General features: G+C 36.5%; 1 protein-coding gene and 1 long non-coding RNA gene across 12 annotated transcripts in view; one reads left to right on the top strand and one right to left on the bottom strand.

Moving 5' to 3' along the window:
• Nucleotides 1-24,912, bottom strand: part of LOC125692978 (uncharacterized) — a 57,940-nt gene that overhangs the window by 12,256 nt on the left and 20,772 nt on the right. For all 3 annotated transcript variants that reach the window (XR_007376951.1, XR_007376949.1, XR_007376950.1), the window contains one exon: nt 21,486-21,669. This is a non-coding gene — a long non-coding RNA (uncharacterized LOC125692978). The remainder of the gene's footprint in view (nt 1-21,485; nt 21,670-24,912) is intronic.
• The window catches only part of LDB3 (LIM domain binding 3), a 121,959-nt gene that overhangs the window by 85,759 nt on the left and 11,288 nt on the right, over nt 1-24,912 (top strand). For 3 of the 9 annotated variants that reach the window (XM_048944233.1, XM_048944237.1, XM_048944234.1), the window contains 6 exons: nt 3,348-3,383; nt 4,922-5,128; nt 11,078-11,185; nt 15,576-15,620; nt 17,843-17,970; nt 24,293-24,593. In XM_048944233.1, coding sequence (XP_048800190.1) covers nt 3,348-3,383; nt 4,922-5,128; nt 11,078-11,185; nt 15,576-15,620; nt 17,843-17,970; nt 24,293-24,593 — 825 coding nt within the window. Of the gene's footprint in view, nt 1-3,347; nt 3,384-4,921; nt 5,129-9,303; nt 9,475-11,077; nt 11,186-15,575; nt 15,621-17,842; nt 17,971-24,292; nt 24,594-24,912 lie in introns of all 9 variants that reach the window. The other 6 variants (XM_048944235.1, XM_048944239.1, XM_048944236.1 and 3 more) reach the window with 5 other exon arrangements.

The following is a 24,912-nucleotide window of genomic DNA, read 5'->3' as shown; positions in this document are numbered from 1 at the left end:
AAATGCTGATTCATTTCAATTCTCTGCCCTGCCATGGACCTTCTATTTGGTCATTAGTAATTCTATTAAGAGTTAGTTCCTTGTGTGTAAAATGTAGAAAAAAAAAATTCTGCAGGAGAGTGCTGAGAATATATGTGTTGTATTCTCAGAACTGCTTCAGTATTGAAACACAGAAAGGAGTTGAAGGACCTTGTGGTCTCTTAGGATGCCAACGTTTCCTCATAACATCAGATCTTCATTATAGATTGATTCTCTTGTCTAAAACATTTTGATGGCACAGAGAGGAGCTGTTCAAGAGCAAGTCTAGATTCTTTAAGGAAAGGTAGGTAGAAAGTGCACAAGCTTAGTATCTCAATACTTGTTATATATAAATGATTGGGAATTTTTCTCATTTTATTTTATATTTGGAAATCAAATGACTAAGTTTCTTCTGCTTAGCACATAATTTCTCATTCAATGGAAGCTCTTTTAGGGTCTTTGATCTTTTAGGGTCCAGTAGAACACACAAGTTTGGCTTGCAAATGAATTTTACATTTTGTTTCTCAAACTCTTGCTAGTGTGAGAGAGAATATGACTCTATCTTAATCATTCAATTAACTCAGTCTTTATGACCATATCACATAGCACATTTTTTATGAGAAGGTAACATTTAATATTTTCTGCTGTATAACAAACTATATAATTGGGACAGACAATATGTTCCACACTTAAGTCTTGCTTGAGAGATATGTCCAGTGTTCAACAAAACCTTGTGGGAATTGCAGTGTTTTCTCAAATAGTCATTGACTATTTGAGTCATTGACAGTCCCTCTATCAAAAGCTATTTTGCTGGGACAAAAGGGAGTGCAGAGAAATCATTAATACTAAATCTCACCCAGTTAGCTCAAAACTAATATCCACTAATGTTGGATACAAACTGCCCATAATATTCTGAGCTGATTTTGTACATGTTGAGAGAGTATGAACTTTACCAAGCTTGTCCCAGTGATGTAGTTGATTCAAAAGTAAATTTAATTCCGTATTGAGTTTGCAAAAAACATTTTGACTGTAACATCGGCGGGGTATTCAATATTTTGATCTTCAAAATGCAATTATCACCAGTAAGGCACAGCTGATCTTGTGCCTTTCTCACTATTAACCAAGCAGGAATTATTCCTGTTGACTGAGAAGAGAAATAGTTCCTGAAAGCAACACTGAGAAAGTACTGTGTGCCTTTGAGCTCATCTTTCCCTTTACTCTGCCTTTTTCTTTGCTTTACTCTGTGGAAGTATGTTTACTACACTTATCTATCTCCGTAACCTTCTCAACTCCCCTTGCCACGTTACTCAGCATTGTTAGACTTGTAAACTCAGGGAGAAAGCTTTTGTAAAATCCTTATCTCAAGCTCAAGTGATGTTCTGCATTTCTCAGCGTAGCCATAGCTAGCAAAGCAGAAAAACAGATTAATAGATCAGATTAACAGTTTTACCAGAGGCCTAATACTGCTTCTGCTCAACCCCCAGCTGCCTGCCTTTTGGCTTTATAATTTTTCATGAGTATTTCATAACACTGACATTAGACAATGCTTTATTTTATCTTCAGGCTGCAACTGTAATTATTTATTATCAGACTTGCATGATGATGACTCTCAGTATACTAACGCTTTCCCACCCTAGCCACTCTCTACCAATTTCTAATCCGTCCTCCCCCACTTTGATTCAGCCTGGTTTTACTATACAGGATGTTCCAGTGAAATCTCAGCTTTGTTACCATAAGGCAGTGTTTGGTTTCTCATTGCTTTAGAGTGGTGAGCAATTCATCTTACTGGGGTATTTACTTTCAAGTCAGGTTCTTCCATTCAGACAGTAACGACATTCTTAGTCAGACAGACACATCTGAGTCTCGTTTCAAACCTGTTGTGTTTGAAAGTCTGGCTTCAATTCATTTATTTTGAGGGTTACATTTTAGTTGGGCATTTTAAAAATTGGGAGGTTAGAGAATATCTGTGCTGAAGTCTTTGCTGATAGACAAGTATTTATAAATTTATTTGGGTTAAACCACGAGAAGGGTGCACATGTGTGTATGCATGTGTACACACAGAAGCACAGAAATATACAAAATACTTCTAATGAAAAATATTGCGTAGTTTTCAAAATATAATGTAAGACAACGATCAGAGCACACCAAATCAAGATAAATTAATATCTGTGTTTCTTATTTGGAAGGACTTTTCAGGAAGGAGATTCTCTTGGGTGAATGGGGGCATTTGCTGTGTATTTTGTAATTTTATATCTCAGTTGTGGGAAATATTCTAATTTGGCACATTTTAACTTTAAACACGCTTAGATTCCAGCCGATTTTCTTGTCAGAGGCTGATTATATTGACAGTATAGTCTTTAATAATAGATTATCCAGAGTTGGAAAGAGCCCGCAAGGACCATCAAATCCAACTCCTGGCTCCATAGAGGACCACCCAAAATTCAAGCCATATGTCTGAGAGTGTTGTCCTAAAAAGTAATAATCATCACCATATTGCTAAATCTTGAGACTTATCTCAGATATTTAACTCACCTAGATCTCAAACATAGGAGTCTAAAGATTAAGGGTTACAGTCTTTACAATTCTTCCACAAATATAGAGTTGCTTGCACTCAAATCAATCAGTTATTTCTGTGAGTGTGCTGATAGGATTTACAGACTATCACTGAAAATTGAGGCTGAATTGTTCCTTACTTCTCTGAAGAGATGAAACTTCTTGTTTAAATAAAATTTATAACTCAGAAAACTAGTAATTATTTGGGTAGGACAGAATTTTTAAGTGATGCCAGGCATATGCAATCCATATGTTTTTTGTTAACCATTTATTTTTTAATAATTTTTAAAGTATTGGATCTTCAAGGACTGCCCCAATCTGATTATTTTTACCACTGAGATTTGGCATAAGACTATATTTCATTGGAATTCCACTGGAATTTTCTTTTAAAAAGGAAGTAACTAAGTAAAAATTATTCTTGAAATTGTATACATACAGACCGTGCCAGATTTGCATGAGAAATTAGACTTGCAAAACTGGTAATTTTGCTTTGTTTTTCTTTAATATTGAATGAGAGACAATGCTCATGGGGAAACTGGAAAATTTGGTGAGTTTCATTTAAGAGCTGAAGATGTTTCTTGTAGCTATGGTTTATGAGCAACCACTCTACGATGCTTTTGGCAACCAAACATTTTTCCTAAACCTATGTTCCTTTGCCCTGTGTGTTTTTTGGTTGTATTTTGATTGTCTTCTTTTTCCTTTTTTTTTTCTTTTTTTTTTTGCCACAAATAACAATTGCATTTCCTTTATTCATATGGTATTCCCTCCTTTCGCAGAGACAAAGAAAATGCTGCAGCAGCATCACAAAACAGGTAATTGTTGCTCTGTGTTTTCTCCTTTATCCCTATTCAGTTGGCCTCCTTCCCCCTATTACTCTTACCTCAAAAACAGGCAAAATTTGAGAAGGCAATAAATGTTGCCTTCTCAATAAATAGGTTTCAACTAAGCAGATTTGCTAGGCGTTTCTTTCTGATGTAGAATTCAGAAAGGTCTGTGAGATGGTAGCAGACATAGTAGTGAAGGGGATTTAATTGCTTGGAACTTTTGTATAAACATTTCTGTATCTGATTCTTGTGTATGTTGTGTGATCCTTGATGGGATATGAGGTTTTGTAATTTCTTTCATTTCAAAAGTGATTTTTTCCCAAAGAATCTCAGCACGCTTTGTAGTTATGTGTAGAAATGTATCTATGAAGGTACAAACAAGAGCTGAAGCACAGGTACTTCTTAAATGAATCTAATCTTTTGTTTAATGGAGCAAAGAAATGTCGCTTGATAGTTCATGCCTTGAAACAAATTTTACCTCATTTCTTTCCAATTTTATTCACCCCTCCATGAACAAATACTTTTTATATTTGTTCTGAAGACTTCTCACAGTTCAACAAAAGTTGCACAGAATTGAAATCCAAGTGCAAGCATCATCCTGACTAATGATATAAGCAATGGTAACTGGCACTTGGACACGTAGGGAAAATAATTATGTCAAAAAGGAAAAAAAATAAAAAATAAAAATTTAAACCTTGATTCCTGCATAGCAAGTGTATATAAGGTAAATAAAAAATTCAATAACACATCTAGCATTTGAGTAGTTGTTTGATTTGTGTAAAACCATCTACAGAACTATGCAGCTGCTCCACTGAAATCTCTTCTTTTGGATTTTACTAGGAACTATATCTGATTTGTGACTGCTGTTAGTGTCACACTGCATTGCCTTAATCTTGCATGGTTTGTCAAACCATTGCTTTTATCCACCTCCATCTGTTATTGTTGCAGCTTTGCCATTTGTCTTATTATGATATTCCTAGCAATATGGTTTCCAGATTTAACACAAGCTACTTGTAAAATTCTTGCATCCTTTCCCTGGCTTATGCAGTAATGAGCCATCAAAATTTGTTGTGATTTCAAATGCAATACCATGATGATCTCCTACAGTGAGAATTTAGGAATATTTGAAGAACATGCTGGATATTTACAAATATAAATCTTCTTACAGGAAAAAGAAGAGACAGAAAAATGAAGCCTTAATTACTAAACCAGACTTGACTTTTCAGCTACCTTGTTACACTCCTGCCCCTGTTCCTGCCAAAGGCTTTGCCCACTGCACAGAAACAATAACTGCTGTTTTAAGGGGATAGATGTTCGTATTCTAGAATGCTGCTTTATTTGATGTGGATATGAAATGGTAATACCTCTGAAAACCATAAAACTTAAACAATTATTTTTATTTTAAAAACACCAGCATCTTCTGTAACTGGAATTCTCTCTCTTCCTCAAAAACCTATTACCTCGGGAATCTGTGACCTGATAACAAATATCTCCTTTACAACTTGCTTGTAATCTTTGTTACCCAGGGCTACAGCTACTACATATGTGCCAAAGTGTGTGACCTCCAGTATTTTGCAGCCTCCTCAGTCATGCACCGTGGGTGCCAACACTGGCAGTGCTAAGCCAATGGCCTCCAAGGGCTCTGTGAGGCCTGGAGTGAGTACAAGTCAGAGGGAAGCCAGTTGTGTCACTACTGGCCATAAAGTCTCTCTTTCTTCATCCAGTAATCGAAGGTACACAGTGATGTGTAACTGCGCAACTGACCTGGTTTGGAGCTTTGGAATGGTTTGGTAATAACAATCTCTAACTCTTCCAGACTGAAATGGTTATGGCCTAAAAGGCAGCTGTCTAAGTTCTACAAATTGCAGCAACTTCTAATTCCTGTGGGTTTTACTTGTAAGGATTTCATCTATAACATAGAGACAAGTCATTAAGCACCTTCTGCGGAAAAGCAGCGGCTGATGTTACGCACTGTATTTCTCAAACATTGTCAAATTCAAATGCAAAACTCTTCCAAGCTATGTCTTTCTCTAAATACATCCTCTGGCACCTTTTTTTTCTATGAATGCAGCAGTAAAATAGAGAATTTTTTCTATACCTTTTGATTTGTCCCTTATATTTTCAATTTTATACAAGAGCTCTGTTGGATGACTTGAAACAGACAGGGCTTCATGTTATATAAAGGAAACTAAAAGCAGCTTTTCTAATCTACTCAGTTGTTCTCTGGACAGAAAGTCACAAGTTAGGACTCTACTGGGAATATGGTATTTTAAATCTTAGAGTGCATTTGTTGCCACATTTTCTCAGTATGGTTGTTAACCATAATTATCCTTTTAACCTCTACTGATTTGTATTACTTTCGTAAGTGAAAATCAGTTGAGAATATGTATTGACTTTCATCTACCTAACTGACATCATGGATTTTATGTTTATTGGTTACAACAAAAATGGAAATGTTTGAGAACATCCATTTCCTGTGATTTTCCTCTAAATACACAATACTGTGAAGATTAAAAGTATATGTAATTCCTTTAAAGAAAAAATTAACCTGTAGCCTGGTTTGTAAAACACCACTCACGTTTACCTGCTCACAGAATTCTTCTACAGTGGAATTAAAAAATAAATAAATAAATAAAATTGGAATTCTGAAAAGAAGGCAGTCTTGGGGGGAAGAGAATTATTTTATTTGAATGTCTAAGTAAAATTATTTAAAATTTATATTGGATCAATTAATAACAGTTCAAGTTAATGTGAACTGTTTCTGTAAAACTGAGTATAGAGAATTATTGTCATCTGTCCATCTTGTGTATAATAAGATCATTGTGATATTTTTTTAAGGCTTTTCCCTATTTCATTTACATCTATTCTACTTCCTTTTTCTGTTAAACTCTTAATGTATTCTGCCCTGCAGGAATGTGATCGAGCCTCTAACACTTTAATCACTCTGAAAAGCTATTACAGCATGTAAGATAAAAAAATTTTGTTTCTTTTAAATTTTATATCAGTATGTTTGCATTTAATTCATATGTGTTTGTCCAGTTCAAATTCGTCTTCTCCACACAGGTCCATATCGACATATATTCTCTTTTCTTTCTCTTTTCTTTCTCTCTTCTTTCTCTTTGTCTCTCTTTCTCTCTCTTGTTTTTTAAACATATATCACAGATTGTCTTTTGGTGTACATTTTGAAGATCCTTTCCACACTTAACTAACCTCACTATTTTCTTCTACTCAAGGTATGCGGTCTCAGAGATTCTTTTGCAATCTGTAACCATTTTCCTTTCAGTGGTAATGGAAAGACAGAATAGGCAAAATCATATATTGTTGTTAGAACATGCATTACATTCCATTATAAAATTGATATGTGGTATTGTATAGTTTCTATCTTTTCATGTTTGCTAAGTCAAAGTAAGTATTAAGTTTTGGTCAATGTCATGTGATGCTAAAACCCCAGTACTTGCTGTTGCTGAGGGGGAAGGAGGGAAATCCTGTGAATATTCCTCTGCATTTAAACTCAGTAATAGACTAGCCCATGATCCATAGCTGGGATGTACAATATGCAACTACACTGCTCTGCAGTGCTGTATTACAGAAATGGAAGAATTTACAACAAAATGCAAATACATCAAGGTAGAAAAGTTCATCTTGAACTTAAATGCAGATTGTGATGAACGAACTTTTGCAAAACTGTTGCAAGACTTTTCACGTAATGGCCTGCAAGCCAGAACTGCCAACAAGATGAGTATTTTCAAAAGCTCCTTTGCTATTTATCTAATTGCAGGTGAAATTTGTAAGGAAGAAAACATTCTGTTTTTGTTGTGGTTTGCATTCAACTTGGGTGTAACAAGCATGCTTCAATTTCAGCTAATCAGATTGTAAAATATTGAGTTAAAATAAGAGATACCATCATTTAGACTACCAAACCCAGAGGAGAAGGTACAAGAGGAGGGGACAGTCTCTTAAAGAGCAAGAGGTGTCAGGAATTCTGGACATTCATTCTAGCTGCCGAGGAGCGCACCATCTTAAATCAGAGCTCTTTTCTGAAAGGAGCATAAGAAAACGTTAGGCAGAATGGCTGAAAGGCAGAAAATACGTGATGAAAAAACTACAGAAAAAAAGGTTGAGAGAAAGAATGTTTAGGGGCTGAAACCTAGCTGAAAAGCAATCTTGGAACTGCGAGCTGCCTTTTGTTATTTGATTTTTAGCATGCTCAGAAAAGAATATTCTGGGCATTGTTTCTATGTTGTATGACAGAATCACTTACATGCCGTCACCTTCATAGGTGTCATGTAAGAACCTAACTCATAAGTTAGATGAGAAGGAGTAAAAATGCAGCCATTGTTTTTAATGATGTTCACCAATGTTTGTGGATAAGACAATTAGGTTAATAGTGTAGTCTGGTTTGTTGTTTGTTTTTTTTTCTTTTTTCTTTTTTTTCTTTTTTTTCTTTTTGAACACACTGAGATAACTGCTAGAGAAAATAACCTATAACACACAAATATGGCATCAAGAAAAATGACCCTAATGTCTGGCTATTAGATGGCCATATTATATCTGAAAATTGTGCCCCAAAATAGTATGATAATTTGAAAACTCAAATTGCAATTGGTTATAATTTTTGGCATCTTATTTGTTCTGGTAGATAAAAGTTAGTTAAACCCACAGTAGAATTGGTCTAAAGACAAAATTATGCTTCCGTCCTTCCCTTTTTTCTCCCAGCTTTGTGCAGAACCACTAAAAAATCAGACCCTATGTCTGAGTGCATTTTGCAGTTGGTTTTTGACCTCCAGCAGCTCTGTGCCACGACTGCTGCCCTGGGGGGCTGTTCCAGTGCCTGACCACTCTCTCAGTGAAGAACCTTTTCCTGATATCTAACCTTATTCTCCCCTGTAAATAGTTGAAGACGACAAACTGAGCCTCCCAAAAGATTGTTTCAGTTTTTAACAGTGGATACTGTGACTGTGCTGCCATGCAAGGTTGTCTGATAGATCAACTTCACCCAATTTGTCTACCTGTAACGTATGAGTTATACTTTCTAAAGCTGAGTGAAGGTTCAAGGACAAAATATGTTAATGAGCACTGTGTGCTCAGATAGCAGGCAATGAAGGAAATGTTAGTAAAATGACCACAGGACAGAAGAATATTTTTTTTTCTTTTAAATTTAGCTGTTTTTCAATTACAGATAAAATGAATGTTAATCTATGCCATGAGAGGACTCAGTGTGAGACAGTAGCATTTTATGCTGTATTTTCCCCTTGTATGTTGTGTACTGTTCTTATGTGTAAAGTGTTCTTATTGATTGATGGCCAGCAGAACATGAGCTGAATTTAGGGCAGAGATGAGCTAGGAGTCAATGGACACTTTATTAACATCTTTCCAGTACCCGTATCGCGTGAAATGATTAAACTTAGCACAAAACTGTGCTGATTATATCTTTAGGCTTCCAGAACTTGTAGGAAACCTGCTGCTACAGAACTATAATAATGTTCCTCAAACTGCATTTCTACATCTAATTAAGAGGTTTACTCCTTAATGTAAACTTCTGCTCCAGGAATGAATGCTGAGTGAAACTTATCGTAATACGAAGAGCTTGTGGCAGGGTCAATACGACATCTAAGAACTCCACGCCACGTTTCCTATTGCAGGTTTCAGTGGGAGCAGGACTTAAGTGCTGTATGAGACCTGGGGTAAACTTCAGTCATGCAGGGCTACTCTACAGTCCTAACTGCTTGTGCAGAAAAGTCTAACAAATGCCTTTTTTTTTCTTTGCATTACTGTGCTTTTCTCTCAGTAACTCAGCACGCTACTATGTTTGTAGCTTCAGGTGCAAACATAGTATGCTTTCTGCTGTCCTTTTAGAAATGCAGCTTTTTAAGATGCTTTTTGTTTTATTTAATTTAACTCTAATTAGTAGCCCTGTTGAGCATGCTCCGGTGTCTACCAGCCCTGCCTCTGCCCCTGCACCACATGCTTCAGCACATCAGCCTGCTACCGCTGCTCAAAATACAGCCAGTATGATGACACCACCAGCAACCACTCCCACCTCAGTAGTGCAAGAGTCTTTCTCATCCTCCTTCCAAAGGTAATGCTTCGTTGCTTTGTCCTTTTGCAGATATACCCCTGTATGGCTCTGGAAATGCTGCATACACATTCTAAACTTAAGAATGTTGTATGTACAAGCTGTAGCCTATTTTGTATGCTTTTATATAATTTTGTGGGTTTTTTTCTTATTTCAAAGAATGTTCATGATTGTAAAGAATTTGCAAAATAAAACTGTCCTACAAATGACAAAAAAGGATGGTTAAGTCTGGAATATAATTTATATTTCAAAAAAGCAACTCTACGGTCAAAACTGGAAATGTTTTTCTACCCCTTCAAGTGAAACTAAAACTCATCACAGTACTTAGGAGTGGTTGAATGTGGCTTCTCTTAATAATATTTCTGTAGTGAGGCATGAAATGGAATTTTTTTTTTTAAAGTAGGTCACTCGTAATTGAGCCTACTGAGTTGTGGCAGATTTCAGCAAAACCACACATGTGATGATTGAGTGCTCTGTAAAGTTTTAAGTCATCTCTAACAGATTTATCTAGCTTTTTCCTCTAATGCAGCTAAGCTATAGAGCTAATGTGAGTTTCAAGGAGATGCAAATTCGTAACACTGGTAGAGTGCAGTAGGAGTTCCAGTCGTGTATCAGAAATGATCAAACTCAGCCTGTGCAGAAATAGGACTCACGTTGCTGTCACATTATAGTGATTGTTGGGAAAATAAGAGTGAATTTTGTTTAGTGCACCTGGAATCATAGAATCTGCTTCTCTGTTGTTCTTTTTTTTATGTTTTTTGCTACGTAATTATTCCTAGAAGATATGTATTCTAGAGTGCTTTAAAAACCCAGGGAAAAGCACATTTCCAATAATATAAACTACTTAAAATAATTGAGATCTAAGATGTAATCTCTCATACCTTAGAATTCTGTAAATGGATTTGGAAGTGTTCTCTTGGTTCTATTTCTTTTTAAATTTGTGCTAGTTCACTTGAATTACTTATGCATGCCAACTACTTAATTTTTACCTCAGTAATGTTTTTCCTAATTGTGACCTACAGGAATCCAATGTTTTTAGTCCAGTGCAAGAAAGCCAATCACCAGCTATCACAGGAGGTTTGAATATAGGATATTACACTGTAATTCAGAACTATGCTGAAAGGCACTTTTACATGAAATAATGATATGATTTAAGCAATTTTATTCCCTATTTCAAACAGTAACACGAAGAAAATTGATATGTGAATATATGCCTCAAAACTAAATCCTCTATTCAACTAATCGTGTTGGTAACGTGTTTTCTGAAGGAGGTTAATCTTCTGATAGTGCTTTTATATTAAAATCTTTTGCTTGAATTCAGATTGAAACATCTGAATTCAAAATAGAGTCTTTCTTAGTTTTCAATAGACTTTTTTAAAAAAGATTTTTACATAATGTGTGCATTGTGACTTGTGTTCTCTGGGAATGTGCTTGGTTGTGCTATTCTGTAAGCCTGCAGATGTATGCTACAGAAAACCTGTTCCTGGTAACTATGCAGCAGCCCTCTTGTACCTGAACTCCGACAGAGCTTGATTCTGATGGCACTACTTTGTCCCTGTAAATTTTTTGTATATATGCTTTCATACTTTTACTGTGTCTTCTGCAGAGTGCTTGCAGCCCCCAGCTCTCTTTCACAACCTAAGCCTGTCCTTGGGTCCAAGAACATGTCAGTAGCAGCTTCCACTATTTCATCCGCTCTCTCATCTCAGTCTAGGTATATCTATAAAGATCTCTTCTGTTTCTTTGTACTCTATTTGTTTTTGTTCTGTATTATTCTCTCACATTTAAGGTTTTTGGCTTCTTAAGAGACTGCTTTTGCGAAAAATATTTAAAAGCATGATGTGTCTAATAGAATTGCTGCCTTGTTTGATGGTTCACATTAAAACCTAAGTTGTAGACTTATGATAGGCAACCAAGGAAATAATTTTGATCATAGTTGCTTCAGTTGGTAAGCTTGTGCTGGTTTTGCCCTCTTAAAATGAAAATAGGTGTCCAGTGAGGCCAGCTGAGAATGACAGATTTGTGTGTTTTTTTTCTTGGTGAAAACACGGATCATAGTTTAACCATCTGATACACTTTCAAAAGACCACAGCTCTTCATTTGTTATGCTCTTAGTTGTGGCTAATGAATGACCACAGCTAGGCAAGAGCATGCACATTTGAAGAGCACACGTTAAGAGATATAATAAGCAATACAATGATCTTCAAGATTAATGTAAAAAACAGCAGTTAAGTGCTAAGCACAAATAGAGACTTGAAAGCATTTTTATTTGCTTCACATCACTGAAACCAATGCAAAAATGAAACAGCTACGTAACAGAAGATCAGATGAATTCTGAGTTTTAGTAGGTAAGCATGGCTTTGTTTAGTTCCATTTCTCTAATTCCCACATGCATCTACTAAAACATAAGAAATCAAACTAACATGTTGATGTAAGTCCATTTATAGAAGTTACACTCTTCGTAACTTCATGTTCAATTGCTTTATGAAATTGGTGTCACCAAGAATGTACCAAGAACAGAAGGCAAGAATGGAATGGAAGACTTTGTAAGGGTTTTTACTACTAGTAACACATCTAGTTCTATGCACAAACTTGCAAAATTCTGAAGTGATGAATTACATATAGAATTTGTTATTTATGGTATCTATCATAGAAATGTAAGATTACCTCATTTTCCAATTGAGTGCTCAGTGCACTTCAGAAGTAATTCTTATACTCCTTTTCTGTGTTAGGCTCTTAAACATGACCACCAGTACTATTTTATCTGATGCATGTTTTGCTAACAAATCCCTTTCAGTCAGTTGGAGTGATCACCTATCGATATAAGAACAGGGTCCTATGTAGCTATAGCTGACAGGAGCCCCTAATAGTCAAAGCAAGACCCATACTTACTAAGCAACAATAACTGTGTGTATTTGGCTTTTTGTTACACTGATGTGAAAAAAACTAGTGATTTCTTCTGAGTGACAGAAGAGACTCACATTAGGTATTTCTCTGAGCTAAGGAACAAAATGTATCTATCAGTCAGAACATGACATCAATCTGAAGCCATGGTACTACTCTGGCCAGCAAGAGGACATCTATTTGTATTTTATCAGTCTGTATCCTAGGAGCCATAAGACTCTTGATATGAGAGGTATATTTTTACCTATCTACGTAGGAGATTTCTTTGGTATTCTCTTAGCTACAGTGAAAATTATACAAAATAGCTAGTAATAGGTCTCATGCAAGAAGTAGTAGTATTATGGCATTAGTACTTTGTTTCTGTACTTTCATTAATACTAGCAGTAGTTTCACAAAATATTTGCAAATAGTGATCAATTTTGCAATAATCAGTGGCAATCATAATTCTAACAAGTAACAAGAATAAAAAGATCACTCAGAAATACTAGATTTTTTTTTCATTTTAGATATCTTCTATGCATTAAATTGGCATGGATTGTTTTACGTTTTCCTCCTTTGAAAATATATGGGCATCTTGGTTGAGTGCCAGTGGGCAGCAAATGTGCCCAGCATTGCCTAGGAATAAGGAATATGGACTAAGGGAAGTGATTACTCCCTTCGCTTTGCACTTGTTAGTCTGCAACTGGAATGTTTTATCCAGTTTAGGTTCCCCAGTAAACAAAAATGTTGGTAAGCTGGAACAAGTACAGTGGAAGGCCACTGAGATGTTGATGAGATGAAACAGCCGAAGGAACAAGCTTTGCTTAGCTTCTTCCTCCACATTCCTCTCTTCTCTAGGCTAATAAGAGTCTTCTTTTACCTATGAGGAAATGATTAACAGGATAGAACTGAGCTCTTTGTAGTGTTGCCCTGCAGGAGAACAGGAGACAAAGTGAAAAGGAAGGTTCTGACTGGTTAAGGAAAAAAAAACAACTTTAAGCCAACCTTCAAGTTGGGCAGGGCAGCAAATTGCTCAGATGGGCTGTGCCAACTCCGTTCTTTAAGATTTTTCAAGACCCCACTGGATAAAACCCTGATCAGTATGGTCTGATCTAATGGCTCACCTTGCTTTGAGCAAAAGATTGAATGACAGACATCTGAGATACATTCCAGCCTGAAAGCCTCAGAACCTATAAAAAACAAGTGTCCACTTCAGAGAGTAATGCCTTCATCAGGCTGTTAAAAGCTACTGTTCATGGCTGGCAATTATTCTAAGTCAAGGATATTGACATATACTTCAAGTTGTTATCAGCTGGCACGCGTTATTCTCTTAGGTAGTGCCTCTCTCAGTAGTGCAGTAATATGACAAGCCTTAGGACATAAAAGCAAATCAGAAACTCAGAGGAAAAAATTGGTTAAAAATTGGCTCCTAGCAATCCAGTGCAAAATGCAAATTCACACTTTGTTGGAGTGTTTTGTTACAGATGAAATAGCTTCTTTACCTCTTTGCATTTGTTTCATGTTTATTTATTTTAAAAACTGCCACATACTTTGCTGGCGTTCAAATATAAGGGCGTAGTTTCTAAATTCTTTTGTAATTCAAATTGTCAAACATCAGATAGTTTTGATTTAGAAATCAAGAAATGTATTAGCATGCCAAAATACAGTTCTAAAGGTCAAGTATCATCTACCATTGGAGCATAGCAGCAGTTCATATAACTTTAGTTCAAAATAAAATATGATCTTAGTTACAGCAGTATTCCATCCTGTAAAACATGTACAGGTAGAACAAGCCGGAGGTTGTCCCACTGCTGATTCAGTAGTTTCTTTTTTCCCCTTCCAGCTACATTAAAGAGACCTACCAAGAAAATATGGGATGATTTCTTGGTCAGTGTCCTTAGCCAACTTAAATCTGATTTTAAACCTTGACAGAACAGTTCTATATTGATTTTACTTTTCTGAATAAGGCTGCATGGATGCATAGCAACTGACATGGCTAAAATTTTCATAATCTTCCTGAAGAAGGACGTTAGAAGTCATTAACCTTTAACTGATTGTGTTTCTCTGCCCTTTTAAACTTGCAGAACTAATGTTACTTTTGCGCTTGAAATCGTATTTACAAACAATAAAGAAAGCATAGCAGAAGTTTTTAAAATAAGTGACAGAACTCTTTATGCAATTGGTTATTCCATTAGGAGGGTAAAAGCAGGGCAACCAGCAAGACAGCACTCTGGGAACATAGCAACAGCAGAAGCAGGGTCAGGATTATGGTTCTACAAGAAAGGCATAGCTGCTATGATCCTAGGGTCTGAATCCAAGCACTGTCTGTGATAAAGAGAAAAAATTCTCCAGAAGCTAAGAAGATAACTGATGCATGACAAGATCCTACTGTTATTTATGGCAAATGTAGGCTGTGTTCCTTCATGCTGTGATTGTTGCCACACAGCTCTGTACTGCTCTGCACTTAGGCAGGAGCTATGTTCATTCTGAACCCCCTTGTTTCTATCATATCCTATGATATTCTATCATATCATATCCTATGCTCTGCAGGGACTCAGTGCCTCTTGTATTTACACAAAGGAAGCATTTTTTTCTGAAATGACGTTGTTTCCCCAAGGAAAAAAAAAATCTGCCTATTCACCCAGGGCTCCGTTTAGTGTGTAACAGTAGAACAGTACTGCAATGGAAAAGTTGCTCATGATAGATTGATTCTGCTACCTCAACTATTTTTTCTTGTCCTTTCTGTGGGGTTATCTTTGTTTGATCCATAATTAGCCAGGAAACTTAGCTGATCTTTGAACTTTGGTTAATTCAAGTTTTCCTTGTATGTAAATTAAGCTTATGTTATTGACAAAAGAAAATTCATACCTAATTGTTGTGGCATTACAAATTGATGGTGAATGTCAAAGAAAACAGTCCAGTGGTTGAATTGTAATTCCACGACTAAAAAATGAACAGAAGGGGCTGAGAGTGAATTACAAAGCAATATACTCTGCTCATTTACTTGTAATCCTTATTCGGGTTTCACTATGATTCCCAGCTTTAATAAGATAAGCAAAATGTAACATAATACTGATCTTACATTATTAAAAGTATATACATGTTGTTTAGTTTATCACTTATTAAAAATATCTCCTATTCATAAGAAAAATCTCTGTAAGACAAGATGTCACTATTTTCTTGATACATTCTTTTCAAATACAACTTTTGTCTCATTTTAGTTTCAACCGGCATTCTTCCACCTCCATCAGCTACCAGTCGAAGAGGTATAAAAAATGTTTTGTGCAGCTACTATACCTTAAAAGCACTTAACAGCCCAGTCTATTGCTGCATCCAGTGAAGTATTAACATGAAAATCCTTACTTTCTTAAAACTAATAGTTTTCAGAGCCAGTATTTAATTCATCGCCTCTCACATGCCATTGGCTGCTACAGATAAATCCAGTAAGGGTGCTTTCACTGCTTTAGATATGCTGTTGCTTCTTGTTACATTACAGCATCTTCAGCACTTAGGACATCTTTTTTCATTCTTTCCTTCTTCCTTCCTTTCCATTTTTTCTTTAATGATAACTCTATTTCCTTCAGCAGAAATTCTACCTGATAAATCTTTTAACTTCACTAAAACCTGTAATGATGTTTCATAACACTTCATTTCTCTTTGACAAGGCTCTTTATCTTCTTACTGTATTTAATATTCATCATACATTTGCAATAGATTTTAGTGATTGACTTCTAATTTTGTCATTAACTTGATACAACGAATAGAATTCTTTTCAGCATTTTCTTTTTGTCATTTTGTTTTAATTTCCCTACACGTACAAGGAATCTGGTAGCATGTTTTTATCACACTCTTAACTTCAAAAAACACTTGAATTTTTAATAACCATTTTTCTTCAAGGCAGTTCAGGTATCACTAATCTGGCTCAGAATTTCTTTGCGTTTGTGTGTTAAAAAACATTGAAATGAATCTTGCCGTCAGTGAAACTGCTCATCTGGGAGCAGGCTTTCTTGTGTGTAAATTGTTTTCAGATTAAGTCTGTATGACATGCACAGTTTAAAAACTTTCTGTTCACATAGTAAATATTGATCACTGATCCTGTAAAGGTAAGTATTTCTTACTGCTTTTCTGTGTGGTTTACCTTGAATAATAGATTTTGAAACAATGAAAAATCTTTAGATGTTGCATATTCAGCTAAAGATGTTTTGCAAGTCCCTGAAGTATAACTTTCCTGTCTGTGCTACAGTGGAAGCAATGATTCCCTCTCTAGTGACCCCAAGTAGAGTTTGTTCTTATGCATCATAGGCGCAGAGGTAGATGCTAGGAATGGAAAGTTGAAAGGTATACTGTGCTTTGGTGGTTGTGAAATCATGGTACAGTTCACAACAGAATCCAGCCCTAGCCCCTAGAGTGGGTGTAGAAATAACTAGCTACAGTCGTTATAGCAACAGCAATGTTTCTAGGACTAAGTAGACAAAATAAACCAGCCTGAGTCAGCAGTGCTCTGCAGGCTAGATCTTGTGTAAGTAATGTCAGAGTAGCAGAGTAGCTGGATTGCCAGGATAAGTTTATTTTGTTAAGAATTAAAAATCAAATCAAAAGTTTACATTTGTGAGAATGTAAACTACTGGAAGAAATTTGCTGGTTTTGTCATAGGTAAAAATTATAACATGCTCTCCAGATAGGATCTACTTCCATTGTCAGAGAAAGAACGAGCCACAATAGATCATGATCTTGCAAATCAGGACATCTTTTCTTATGCTTACAAACTGTCTCTTATAGACAAAGTCAACATAGAAGCAACTCCTAAAATCTCAGCACAAGTTGGTAGATACCTGTCTCATTGAGATAGTGAAACTGAAAGAGTAATACTATGTTTATGTTATTGAGGTGAGTTAAAATGACATTGAACACTGAACGTTTTTATTACTGCAGGCATCTCAGTATTTGTTACTTCCCTTCTCTGTACTTCTTTAATTCATTCCTTCTTGCTTGCTTTGTTTGTCATGCTCTTTTAGGTGTCTGTGAAGCAAAGTTACTACAAACAGAATCGTCCTAAGTAACGGGCAAGTAGAAGAGGCATATACTTCAACATGTTACTATAATCAAACACAGAATAATCATCTAAGACATAAAATGGAGAAAAAAAAAGTCATTATTGATGCTTGGACCCCTGAGCAAAAGTTTTTATCTAGGAATGCAGAAATCACATAGTAGTATTTCATGTCATGTATTTTTCAGTTGCTGAATCCAAACATCAGAAAAAATAGCATTGAATTTAGACTGAGATCATAATTTATGATATTTTTCTTTCCAAAGAACTTTCAAGCCTCTCTTAGAATGATAACGATTAGTGGTTCTCACTGTATTCTCTCTCTAGCTCTCACAGTTCTTCTGGGGTACTTCGGAAGGAAGCATCCAAATCTCTTCCTTTTGTACTCAATAACTTCGGCTGTTTATGAAGTTGCTGATACCTTTGTTTTGTTTTTAGAAACACAAGCCAGTCATATACACCAGTGCCAGCTTCTGCAAGCTATGGTGAAAGTCCTGCTGCTTCTGCTGCTTCAAAACCAAGAGTTGTCACTACTGCTAGCATAAAGCCCTCTGTCTACCAGCCAGGTAAGGAGATTCCCAAGTACCGGAATGCACAGGCATTACTTTTAGAAAAATAATATGTTCATTTTGCTATAGGACATGTGTGTTATCAGGAAATTTATATGCACAGAACCAACTGAACTGACAATGTTGTTTCAGCTTAGGATCAAGGATGATGTTGTATTAGTGAAAATGTGGACCAAATGGAGGAGAAAGAAGATAAGCAAGGGAGCAGTCTGTCAAAATGGTGTATAGCCTCTTTCTCAAAATCAGTGCATTTGCAAAAAGCCCAGTACACCTATTTAGGATCCTCAGGGCACTTCCTAGTTGATAGAATAGCTTAAGAAAGCACACCTTAGGATGGAAACAAAATAAACGAAGTAGGATATTTGCAAAATAGAGAAAACCACATAATGAATTTCTAAAATTCAGGCTTGTATTTGGATTAAAGAATGACTTAAAGTACTTAGTAATACTATGCTTTCATTTCCCACAGATCCAATTACTGAAGAAATATATTTGATTATTCATTTTGGTGGAAAATATACTCCTTGATGCTATTTAAATCCTGTTTGTATTAATGTGTTACAAATGGAGTCAACTTCTAAAACTAGTGATGACCAAAATGTGAACCTTCAAAATGAACAAATTAAATGAGTTAGCAATCTAATTCTAAATGCAATTCTGTTTCAAATTAAGTTTTCTGTTCTTAACAAGGTAACTAAAATGTTGATTTTTATTCTGACAGCCAAGTATGTATGAAAAGCTCAACAATTCTAACAGTCTTAAGCTCATTCTTTTCTGCAGTGCTTTATTTCTGGATCTACTGCAATGAAACTGATTGAGAAATTCTACTTAAATCAGTCTGTCTGCTTTATATCTATCTTTGTATTTGAGATATGAAGGTGGAAAAAAAAGTGAGTTCGGAGCTTTAACAAACTGTACAGGGATCTCAGAGTCAATCAAGGTTTCACTTTCTCCTCATTTGATTTTGGTTAGGTGAGTCAGCATATACTGTGTTCTCAGTCAAATGGTATTTCCGTCTTGCAAAAGAAGGAAAGATGAGAACAGAGGATTTATTTCCATAATGCTGATTAGAGCAAGCTGTGGAAAGTGAAAGTATCTTCAAAATAAACTGATTAGTACAAAATACCATGCTCGTTTGAGGGCAGTGAAAACTCTAGTTTACACAGATCTGCAGCAGGCATAAACCAATACACATATCTGTTAGGGAAAAAGCTGGCTGTTTAATTCAGCTCAGGATAAGAGGCCCAACTTTTACTTTCTGTGATAGGCATCTTCTTTGCAATTCCTTATACTGCTGGGTTTTGAGCCCCATTACTTTAAAAAGTGCAGTATGAAAAATATGTTCTGTGTCACTGTGTAGACAGCAAAATTATTTCCAACTGAAGCTTTGCCTGCCTGCATGTGGGAAATTCTTCTTTTGTAGGTAATGAAAGGATATAATGTATTCCAGAGGACATGAGAAAATTTGCAATTATACAAATGTAATACAACAGATGCAAATTGCATTAAAGTTCACAGAGAGAAAAACAGTAAGTCTCTCTGTTCTACTCAGGAGTTTAGACTGGAACAGAATAATACCATTGGAAGGTACCTACAAAGACCATCAGATCCAACCGCCTGACCATTTCAGAGATGAGCAAAAGTTAATTACTGGTGCTCAACGCCTCTTGAAGTGTGACAAGCATAGGGCATCAACCCTATCAGTGGGAAGCCTGTTCCACTGTTCCACTACTCTCACAAGAAAGGAATTTTTCCTGATCTCCACTCTGACCCTCCTGTAGCACAGCACTGTGCTGTTCCTGCCTGTCCTGCCATCAGTTACCACAGAAGAGACCAGCACATCTTCCTGTGCTTCCCCTCCTCAGGAAGTTGCAGAGAGATATTTGAGAATAAATGGAAGTTTTAAAATAAAGAATTATAAAATACCTCTCTAATTAAACCCCAGAGTGACTCAGGTGCATGAGGTTTAACAGAAAGTCATTTTATCGTAGGTTGTTGGTTTTTGTTTGGTACCTCTTTCAAGTATTCTTCATTTAGTGTTGTAGCACTTCAGTTCGAACGTGACCCTGGCCTTAAAGACAGATGCAGTTGTAAGCAAACAGAAACTTGCTGCTTGGAAGAAATGGAGGAAGGAACAGTTCCTGTCACCGATAGATCCTGTCACCAAGAAAGTAGTTAGAAAAGCTTCTCATCCAGCTTTGCCAGTGCATATAAATTCTGCTCTGCAGTGTAAAATGCAACCTTAATCTGAAAAGATCAACTATTCTCCAAGGATAAAAGCTGAGACCACAATAGTCATCTTTTTCCTCCAAGTACAACCTCAGGCCTTAGCAGTAGCTGTACTCTCACTCTAACCAACAAGCTTTAGATTTCCGTTTCTGTAAATCCACTGCATGAAAAGGCTGAAATAATGAATATTGTGAAAGATTTGTAGTGGGGAATTTAGCAAAGGAATTCCTTTATGCTATCAGTCAGTGTTAACTGAATAGGATGCCTTACTTCCTCTAAAATTCCACACTAGCAATTTTCAGATTAAAACATACAGCCCCATATGTGCAACATCCGGAAACAAAAATCAGCCACTTAAGAAGGTCTATGAAACTATTTTAATCTGGATCATATTGAAAAGTAATGGGGTTAAATCTTGTTTACACTGAAACTAATCTCACAGTGAAACTGCATTGTTGAGTATGTAGCTCAGATGTGAGTAAATCAGTAAGTCTATGCTTTAAAGGAAGGAGAAGAACTGCTAGGACTTTTCTGCTGCTAAAAATCTTTGTTTCTGTTGTTCCTACACGGAGATTTTTACCCACTTCTGTTTCACACATTACATCAGGTGCTTTTAAGAGGCACATAGACTTATTTTCTAAACACGGTCCACTAGATGGCAGAAAATACTTGCATCTCTCTTTCCTGTACTTCCAGACTACAATAGTGCTTTCATTATTTCAAGCAACCCAAATGCCAGCTTTATACTACAAAGTAACACAATACTTAAGAAAGGAGATCTTCCCTTTTAAATCTGTAAGTCCAAAAAGGGACTACTCAGATATGCAAAATGGCTCAAATGTAAAGGCTTGATCCGTTCTTTTAGAAATCAGTAGAAAGATTCCCACAGATCTCAACAAACTTTTCACTAATGCCTTAACACATTCAAGACTAGAATAGCAGGTTATGTATATTCTTATTTCTTTTTAAATACTTCTGAATAAGGGTAGTGTCTTCTTATAGAGGACAGTTGCATTATCTGCTTTGTCTGTCTTTTATTATGCATTTGAACAGTATACGCAAATATTTGGGGCTTCAAGGACATGGCCGCTATGTGTAGAACTAGCCAAATCATTTGTGATTATGAACTGCATTTGTTACTGGAAAACTAATAATAAAATTTGCATTCCACTAACAAAACAACACAAAAAAAGAGAAATTGTTTTCACAGGTTAGTTTGTAAGGCTAAAGCTTTTGAGACTATATGAATCTATATATTACTACATGAATCTTTGAAAACATACCTTTTTTTTCTGGAGGAAGAATATCCATTGGCAGTAAACGAAGAGCTGATGAGAATTCCAAATTCCTCAGAAGCACGGAATTGGCTTGTTCTTACAGCTGTTAAGAAATCTCTTCTTCTCCTACCATTCTCTTCACATAACAGTAGTCCCATTGTTTCTCTCCTGCTAGAAGAGAATCTGAAGGCTGAGAAACAAGGTGATAGAGGTTGAGTTACTGAATTATTTCAAGTATTCACTGCTGAACAGGTAAAGGTTAGCTGATACAACGCGCAGCAAACAGCACCTTTTATTTGCTGTATAAATTTTGAAAGATTTTGAAATATATAAACGTGCAAGGTAAATTCATATGGCTGTACTTGCTAAGAAAAAAGAGCTGTTCATGTAAGTTCAGGGAATATAACTGTAAGATAGTAAGAAAGTAATTTCTTTTTAATAACAATTACTAAAATCTCATTGTTTATGAAACAGGTGTAACGCATTGCAATGATGGCATTTTAAACCTACAGCAATTCCAACCTGTTCACACAGTAATAAATCCAGCTTTTAAAATTAAATGATAATGGCTGAAATGTTAGTTAACTATGGAGAAATCAGAGCAGTTGTGAACACCCGGTATTTGTCATTTTGCAGTAATTCCCTTGGTATCTTCTTTCAGCAACCGAAAATGAAGGATTTAGTTGCCAGAAAGGGAGAAAAAGGAGAAACAGAAGACGGTATAGAGAATAAAAAAGGCCCATCCCAAGTGTTAATCCTTCAAAGGAGTCTAGACTATTCTGAACCCAGATAAATCATATGCTGTCTACGTTGATCAGAATAAACAGGAAAAATAAAACAATGACATTATGAGATTAAGGGGAAAAAAAGCAGAAAACAAAGAGCTCCTAATTTACTAAAGACAATCATTAAGAAAAATATATCCTAAAAACATTAACTGTATTCATTGTTTTCTTTTGGATCCCTGGGTTTGAATATCTGACCATTTTGTTAGGTCCTTTGTGGTATGCGTTACCTGACTTTGTATGAACAAGAACTGGCCGTGGGGGAGGGAGAATCCTTCCACAAAACTGAGTGAGCTAAAAGTCACCTTATTTAATTACAGAGTCTCATAGGTGGGAGCCTTTTGAACTCACCAATTAGAGATGAAATATTGCCTTCTAATTTTGCCTACCCTAATACCATAATACATAAATAGCAACAGCCCCGGGGTTTAAAGGGATTGGATACAAACTCTGTTCAGAAATCTTTAAACGATGTTTACCATTCCCAGGAGAAAAAAAGAAGCCTCAAGCTAAGGTGGGAGATTCAGTTTTATGAAGGAGAAAACTTGATGCTGAAGAACAAAAACGTTTGATCAAGAAGATGTGTTAGAAACTCTGAACCCAACAAAAAATAGAATCAGAGATGATTAAGCTGGCTGACCAGAGTAGGTTGATACATACGCGATTTACGCACCCACATTGAGGATAATAATCCATGTACGTTATTCTGTGTGGCAGTGTGAGCTAAGGGAGGAGCGGAGTGTTAAGTAAAATACAATCTTATCACCACTTTATTATCCTGAGATATTTGTCTTGTATTCTGAACCTCTCCTTTGCTTGAAATACCTTTCTACCTGAAAGCCCCATAAAGCCACAAATGGTATATTTGCTCATCATTTTTTTGGCACCGTGATCTACTACGCAGAGTGTTTGCTTTGAGTACAGGAGACTTGGCTTCTGTTCCAAATCTGTGCTCTCTGGTTTGGGCAGAACACTTCAACTCTCCAAGCTTTTACTCCTTTTCACACATGCTGACAATCCCTCGCTTGTTTTCTTTGCAAAAGAAAAGCTGCTTTTAGTACTCCCGTACTTGGCAAAGTGAGGTAGTTTCTTAGGCAATAGCTGAAGTCCTGCACAGTGCCAGATCTGGCATTTTGAAAAGAGCAAGGCAGTGGGAAAACATCTCAGTATGAACAGGCTCTAGCTTCTGCTTATTTTTATGCGATAAAGCTCCACCCAAGATGAAAGCCTGATACATACAAACAGGCACAGTCTCTGCGCAGATGATTTTATGTGGTACTGCAAAGGTGGGAGAAAGGATGTATAGCATTTCTATTTTATAGATGGGAACTGAGGCACAGAGATACTACAACTCGCTCAAAGTTTATACAGGAAGTCTGTGGCAGAGCCAAGAGCAGAACTTAAGATCAGTCACAACCGCAAGTCTGGCCTTCCTCTGAGTGCTGCTGGCTTTGTTTTGCTGGTCATGTGAGCTGAACTGGCTCCTTCAGTGTTGCTTACAGTGCTCTCTAGCTCTATGTTCTCTGTGTGAGTCTATTTTTTGTCAGAAACCTACGAATCTAACGTTCTACAAGTGGTAAACAGTACTGACGTCTGTGCACATTCATTACATTTTAATGAATGTAATGAAAATTCAAGCATAACTCTGTATTGAAACTGTGGGGAATTCTCTCTAAAACTTCATTACACAATCTGGCCTTTCTATTTATAACCTGCCTTAAAACAGATTACGTGGCAGCTTTTCAAATTATCACAGAACTGTCATATCCATTTCTACTGGAAAAATGAAGAGATATCTTTGAGAATGGTCTCCGCAAAGTCTTTACAAGCCAGCAGGCAATGTTTTCTATAATGCATGTAGATTAAAAGCCAACGATTGTGCTGAAATCCTTGGCTTCAGTCCAGAATTAATGAATGATAATAAGAGAGGCCATAATAAATTGTCCTCTGAAGCTTTGGTTATTGTTTTGCTATGGGAAGAAAAGACTTAAAAATCCTTCTTGGTTTCTTTTGGCATACTTTAAACAGCACCTGCACCAGTTCATTCCTACACCCCTGCCAACACGGAGCCAGCAAGCCGTCCTCCCTGGGTAACAGATGAGTCATTTTCCCAGAAGTTTGCACCTGGAAAAACCACCACCACTGTCACGAAGAACATCCTTCCGAGGGGGGCTCCAGTACCACCTCCTGCCTCTAAATCTGCATACCCGTCTCCAGTTTCAGCTTCTCCCCTGGCTCCTGCAATAGCCCGAGGAACAATTCAGAGGGCTGAGCGTTTTCCAGCCAGCAACCGAACTCCTCTCTGTGGGCACTGTAACAGCATAATTCGGTAAGGTCATGAGGTTTTGAAGAGGGATGAAGCAGAAAAGACAATATAACAGGGAGACTGTTTTTTATACATTAATATACAGTACCAGAGCCTAAGCCTCAGTTAAATTACTCAGCAGGGTTGTCTGTTATCTGCTTCATTAATTTAACATTTCCAGAGCTCATTTTGCTATGGTGCAGTTCACTTTTTATCACTGTGAAGTTATGCATGCTAGTTGTTTGTTTCATGGAGGCTGTGGCAAATTACTGTTTTTTTAAACAAGTTTTTAAACAAGGTCCCTAAAGTCCCCCTTGAAGGAGGTATATACACCACTGCATTG

The sequence above is a fragment of the Lagopus muta genome, chromosome 5 (genome assembly GCF_023343835.1).
Source record: "Lagopus muta isolate bLagMut1 chromosome 5, bLagMut1 primary, whole genome shotgun sequence".
Lineage (NCBI taxonomy): Eukaryota > Metazoa > Chordata > Aves > Galliformes > Phasianidae > Lagopus > Lagopus muta.
Note: the sequence above shows the minus strand (reverse complement) of the source record. Positions and strands in the feature narration are given on the sequence as shown.